Below are 6,782 nucleotides of genomic sequence, written 5' to 3' on the forward strand. Positions count from 1 at the left end.
TTCATCTCTCCAGCTGCACAGAAATATTAAGAATGAAGTTTCACTTTTCCCCCTTTGTCCTATCCTTACCTGAATTCACACCCTTCATCAAAGCGTTCAAAAGCAGATGCAAGGGAGAAGAAAATAAACAAACAACCACTGTGACCAAGGTCAATATAAATGTCTTTCACAACCTTGCCAGAAGAAATACTGCAATGTGGAGATAAATTAAGAGCAATATTATCCTGAATGATATTTACATGAGAATTGAAATTGTCTCTTGAATATCCCTCAGTCACCAAACTGCTCTGGCCCATCATAGTGGGACAGGGCATGCCAAGCACAACTCACAGCACTGTGGCACACACAAGTTCTTACCGAAACTCCTCACTGAGGTTTTCTGCGTGCAATCCAATCCACCAGTGAACATCAGTAGCTGAGAGCTATAAAAGAAATGGTTTGCCATGTGTTTAGATGTTGTTGCCCTTCTACCAAAGCATTAACAAACTCCTAAAGTCAGACTGTGTATTCAAGTAGCACCTTCATTGGGTTCCAATGGGAAGAACAGGTACTAAATCATGTTAATTCATGTAACTTCAGTGGAATTATTCTCTTGAGTAGAGCATGATTTGGCTCCCATACTTCCACAGGATTGCTGATGTGTCTTCTATAACCCAGGAATTTACAGTTTTTAGAAATTTACAGCCTATCTGATTTGAAAAGACTGTCATGTTAGACCATAATTTGTTTTCACCCAATTCCTAAAATGAAACAATAGCAAATGTTTCCTTTAAGCAGTAATATAGTGCTGATCCTTGATGCTCCCAAAATGCTTTCTGAACATTTACTAACTTTGTATGGTTCATACCATCTAGAGATGCTTTCCAGATTGATTTTTGTTCTCATGAAAGGATCTAGACCTTTGCTTCTAAAAGGCCAAGTGTTATTGAAAAGGCATGGAAATAATCTAATTCCAAAGCCATGTGTTATTGTTTTGTTGAATTGATTCTAGTTTGAACCATGAATCGGTTTCACTTCAGGGTCAGCCACTCAATCACAGTTTGGGGGCTTTTGGAAGAAGAAAAAGCAAAAAGTTCTGAATGTTCAGGATACTAGAGGAGTCGCCCTGTATCTGTAAAACTTTTTTTTTGTCAGAAAGAACTGACAAAAGCACTGTGTTGCACTTCCACACTCTCCTTCAAGTTACAGTTAGGATTTCTCTGGCTCACATCTTGTTTAGAAATATCAAATGAAGAAAACACATTTCTGACAAAAGACTCTGGAATGCTCTCCGATTTGGTATTGCCTGGCTCCTGAGTTTAAGTTTTCTAATCACAGCATTCAGCCTATATCTTACAGTTTTTAAAGAAATAGTGAAAAATGTGATTCCAAATTCCATGCTAAGAAATTTTGACCAAGTTTTCAAATGACACATGCAAATTCTATTTGGACTGCTGAGTATTATTTTAGTGATTGCCATACTCCTACTTCCACAGCAAAATAGTTACAACCACTCAGGGACAAATGTGGCTATGCTGAGAAAGCTCAGCCAAACCCAGTAGGCTTTAAAATACCTGTGTATGTTGTATTCTGAGGCAAAACTTCTAGGAAGTTAAGCTGATTTCCAGTACAAAGAGATTAACTTTTCATTTTCACTGCAGAATGCTCATAAACTTTCAAAATACCCATTAATTTTAATGATCAATCCACTTTTAAAAGATCTCATGTAAGTAAACATTACTTTAAAGCAGCATTCTGATTATCCAGGATCTTAAGTTGGAGAAATATATGTTTTTAAAAATTTATATAATTTTTTAAAAGTCATAAATATTCAGAGTTAGGTAACATAGTAATTACATCTCATCACAGTCTCTGGTAGATATGGAAGAAGACAAGACAGCATAGCCAGTTATGTTGCTTTTCATTAAAAGCTTTTTCTGCCATGATCTTTTTAAAGTTTTAACCTATTTTTAAAGTTTAAATCTATTTCATCATGCTTTAATATAAAATTACTTAAATAGAAGATAAAAATTATCCATAATTCCTTGGAAAGTGAAAGACCCCATATTACTACAACACAATTCAATTTATGCTGTTACAAGTTAAAAGCAGAGAAGGCCTGTACACAATAAGTGTGGGTCAAGAGCTTTTCTATCCAGAACTAGATGTTCTTTTAAAGTTTACACTACAATATCCCCTTCACATTACAGCTGTAGAATTTTGTCCTCAGTAAGGCAGACAAAATATTTGCATTAATTTTTAAAATTGTCATTATTTTGATTTTACTGAGAACACCTAAAAGGAAACAGACTCAGTTTCCTGGGAATTCATCTGCTTGTGAAGCTATTTCTCACTTTCAAAGCTGTTTGTTACATCAGAAAGGTTCTAGAGAAATTCTGCTGTAAACCAGAGGAGGAAATTTAGACGAAAATGTCTTTTTTTCCCCATATAAAAATCCATTGGATTTTTAAAAATCCATCACAAGGAGGAACCATGACAGCTCCCCTTGGCCAGGGAGGGGTGGGCAGAGAGGAAGAAGCAGAGAGGGATGTATGCCACACATGAAACATACTTTTCTCTTTGCCCTCAGTTACCTTCCCAGCTATGGGATAGGAATCTGGCTTTAGCTCCTCTTGGGTCTTTTGAGGCAGATTGATCAGATGCTCAATAGCAGAGCTGATTCTGCAGATTTGAAATGTTATTGACTTCTTAGGCTAGATAGGGCTTCAGCGAGAGATATGGGAAATGAAGGCAGCAAGAACATTATTTCTAAAGTAAAATGTCTTTTAGATTCTACCTGGAATAACAGAAGACAGATTCTCTGAAAGATATGACAGAAAATAGCCTGAGGGTTTATTTTTTAAAAGAGGTGCTTTTTCTTACCTTCCTTATTTTATTTTGAATAAAGGTTTGTTCACCAGAAGAATTTATTATTGCCAATCCACCACGAAGCCAGCCACAGACAAATTTACATGTTTCCCATTCTGCAGGGCTGACATGGAAAAGATATTCTGCTCCTTGATAGTATGACCAGGGCAATTCTAGAAAATAAGCAAAAGAGTCAGTGGTGTGCAGGGGTAAAAAACTCATTTCAAGCCTCATCTTTTTTTACCCCCATGGTCTGCCTACAGCCACATGTCAGAGGACAAATATACCACTAGGAACAGCAGAACCATATTTAACATATCAATTTGTGGTGACAAAAAATGGACAATGAGTTTGGTTTATTTTCTAATACTCTATCCCCTGAGACTGCAGCAATATCAAGAGCAGTATCTGATGCTCTGGTGTTCCTAAACAACAGTGGCAGATTTGATCTCTAACAAATAGTTCTTACAGAGTTTCTTACTGTAAATTTTCAACATAGAATATTTAGTGATTTTATTTTTAACGAAGGCTTAAATTGTATGTCCAAGTGATATTGTTTCAAGATGAAAAAAAAAAATCATACCAGCTGTGTACCAAACTGGACTCATTGGTTTGACACCTGCAAAAAAAAACCCCAAACAAACAAAAAATCATTAAGAATATTGCTATTCTTGTTGAGAGAGAAAAAGGGAGTTAAATGTGGAATAAAATAAAATAATTGCCACACTCACTAAAAAGCATTTACAGTAGTTTTTATGAATAAAAACTTTGAATGGGTATTTCCAACTAACTGGTAATCTTGCTATATGTTTTTAAATTGGCTGTTCACATTAGATCTGTTAACTGAACAACAAACATAAGTGGAATAACCCATTTGTCTTTGCCATGATTTCATGCAGAAGACCAGTGAGAACTCCAGAGGTGGCTAAAAAGGAGTCTTTTAGATTTTTTTTTCCTGTCCCTACTGAATTGCAAGTAATAGAACAGACAGCGCATGATAATTAACATTCTACCTTTTGGTATTTTGCATATCCATTCACGCTTTTCTTTGCAGTGTGCTGGAAAGACTGTTCTGTTTACTTTGAACACACCACAGCTTCTTGAGTCATCTTCAACATACTTGTCCTCCAAAAATGAAGATACAACCTGAAAACAGCACATTCTCTTTCACTGACAATGCAAGATGAAGCATTTAAAAACCTCATCATGGAGAAAAAGGAAGGATTTAGACATGTGTGTAAAATAGGAAGAGCTAAGCAACAACTAGAGGACTGCCTAAATTATGATGGTAAAATACAAATAATAGGGTCCATAGTCATGTTCTCTCAATGCCCTGTCCAATTCATTTGCAACAGAGTTCTTCATAAAAATAAGTGACTAGCTATGAAACCTAACAACTTTTTGACATGATTAACAGCAGCTGCCCACATCTAAAAACCTTTGCCTCTGTTCAACGTATGCTCAGATGTGACTTGAAATGTTACTGAAGTACAGAGTAAACAGATAGTTACAGGTGTTCTGTCAGACCACTGCCATGTCCCACCAGAAAGTGCATTTCTTTTATTAAATCCAATCCAGAACTGTCTCTCTTCTGTTCTATAACAGAAACAAAGAAAATAACATTTCTCATGAACTTTTCCCTTAGGCATTTCAGAAATAATTTTTCAATAGTAAAAATACACATCTTAATTTCTTCTTCAATTCAATATACTACTCCATAATACATTTCTTAACTTTTTAGAATTCTTGAAGTAAACTCTTGCTTTTCCACTAAAATGTTAGATTATGTTTTACAAGATGAAAACATTTAAAATAGGATTAAAATGGTAGAACCTCCATTTCAACGAGGAATGTTAATTCACAAAAACACCACCTTGACAACAACAGCTGCTCAACATTTACCACAAAGATCATCTTCAAATAGAATCACATTGCAATGCTGCTGATGCATTTCACCCAATTTTCAGTTCACGTTAGAGTAAGGAATTCTTTGGATACCAGTAAAGAGGATGGAATAATGTCAAATGCAGATTAGTACAATTATGATAAATCTTTTTGGTGTTAAAAATATATTTACCTATCAAAAATTGTATATAATAGATTGTTTAAAAATGTTTCTTCATAGATGTGGCTAAAACTAGCAAGATGGGCTCCAAAATCTTGACATAATGCTTCCGCTTCATCCCATGTTCTTCTCATCAGAACTTTTTCATTGTGAAATATCTGCAATAAAATAACCATTGTCATAAATTTAGTTTGTTTTAGAGAGCACTTTTTTCAGAAACCCATAAAAACCAAATATTAGTCACAGTTTTTCCTAACCAAACCAGGTAAATTTCAAGCAAAGCTCTGATTCTTGTTACTTTCTCTCACTTTCAAATGCAGTGCAGGACGATAACTGGAAATTTTTGTTTGTTGAGTCAAAGAAATAATGCCTCATCAAAAATGTTTTAGGAACAGCTATGTGACACTTCGCTAGGCCAGTGACCCCAGGGCTGAGAAGCATCTTTTGAACTTTAGCCAACCACACGACACCCTTGCTGGAATGTCAAGCTTGATGGACAGCACTTAGCAGGAGGCAAGGGGAGGGGAAGGGAGAAGGTATTGCCACACCTGGGAAAGGACTGGGATAGCTAAAACAGGAAATTGCATCACACTGCAACAAACAGCATATCCTTAAGCTGATGTAGAATCAAAAAAACTCACAGCAAATATGACACGTACCTTGTAGCAGTTGAGCAGATTAGGTTCTGACTCCCATCCAAAATAGCAGGAACTTGAATATTTTTGAAAAGTAAGTTCAGGTTCTTCATAAGAATTGACTTTTTGCTTGCACAATGACATGGCTTTGAAGTTCTTACAGCTTTTCACCTCCCAGTAACCAACAGGGTGCTCCCCTCGCATAACCACACATCCTCCAGAATGACCTAGACATGGGAATAAGTGCTGAATATCAGAATATATCTGAATTTCGTGATTTCTTTGGTCAAGTTGCTGTTTTATTGACATGGGTTTCTGGATAAAAGCTTAATGAACTTACAAAACTAGCAAATTCTTTGGTCAGCAGCCAATTTATAAACCTCTCTTGGCTGGCTTGAGCTTGTAAAATGAACTAGGACAAACAGTTCCTCTCACAAAATGCACGAGAAAAATTGCAATTAAAAACATTACTCTTGCAAAATGCAGTAGTAAAGCAATAAATGTGAAGAGTCCAAATCAGAAAGCCATTATTGAAATGGAGTACCTTTATAAATATGTCTCTATTTTCAGATATTGCTTAGTGGTTTACGTTTCAAAGGTTGAACAACTGTTTAATATTTTTACTTTTTGTTTCCTTGGAATATTTTCCTAAGAATTACTATGAAACAAATAAGATCAAACTAAAGGGGAAGAAGAAGAAGAAACCTCCACACTGTTATTCACAGGAATGTTTTTGGCAACCTCTGGCTTATTTTTCATATAGAATGCAAATTTCAAACTGTGACTGTTACTGAATAAAATTCATTACTTTTCTAGGATCTTTTGCTGGAAGTCTCAGGAAGCCCTTGAAAAGCTCATGAAGAAATGTATGGAAAGCATCAAGTTTGGATTTTGACATTCTTTAAAAAATACTATGTATGCAACAAATGTATTATAGTTCATAAAGGAATGTATGAAAAACACCTCATGGGAAAAGAAGAATTTCAGGGATTAGCTGTGTCTGTAAGGAGGGCCTGACTGTGGGCAACCTCAGGTTGTGGAGCCAACAGCAGATGCAAATTTATCTCTCTGCTCTGTTGGCCAGGCAGGGAGGAAAGGACTGGGACTCTTCAGTCCCTGCTAAGCCACTGGTGCTGTGGAGAAGAGAGCACCCTCCCAGTTTCCATTTCCAGCCACTGCATTTTTTACCAGCATGCTACTCACGTGGCTGGTACTTGTTCCAGTTTGTGTAGCTC

The 6,782-nt window shown here is 36.1% G+C and overlaps 1 protein-coding gene across 1 annotated transcript in view; it reads right to left on the reverse strand.

Moving 5' to 3' along the window:
• Positions 1-6,782, reverse strand: part of PLA2R1 (phospholipase A2 receptor 1) — a 34,265-nt gene that overhangs the window by 13,320 nt on the left and 14,163 nt on the right. Inside the window, 9 exon segments of the mRNA XM_031058039.1 lie at positions 3-13; positions 358-422; positions 2,863-3,020; positions 3,431-3,466; positions 3,861-3,993; positions 4,359-4,443; positions 4,925-5,070; positions 5,572-5,774; positions 6,751-6,782. The exon segment at positions 6,751-6,782 is cut by the window's right edge and continues 129 nt beyond it. Of these exon segments, the coding sequence (XP_030913899.1) occupies positions 3-13; positions 358-422; positions 2,863-3,020; positions 3,431-3,466; positions 3,861-3,993; positions 4,359-4,443; positions 4,925-5,070; positions 5,572-5,774; positions 6,751-6,782 (869 nt within the window).

This window comes from Geospiza fortis, unplaced genomic scaffold, assembly GCF_000277835.1.
Source record: "Geospiza fortis unplaced genomic scaffold, GeoFor_1.0 scaffold112, whole genome shotgun sequence".
NCBI classification, from domain to species: domain Eukaryota; kingdom Metazoa; phylum Chordata; class Aves; order Passeriformes; family Thraupidae; genus Geospiza; species Geospiza fortis.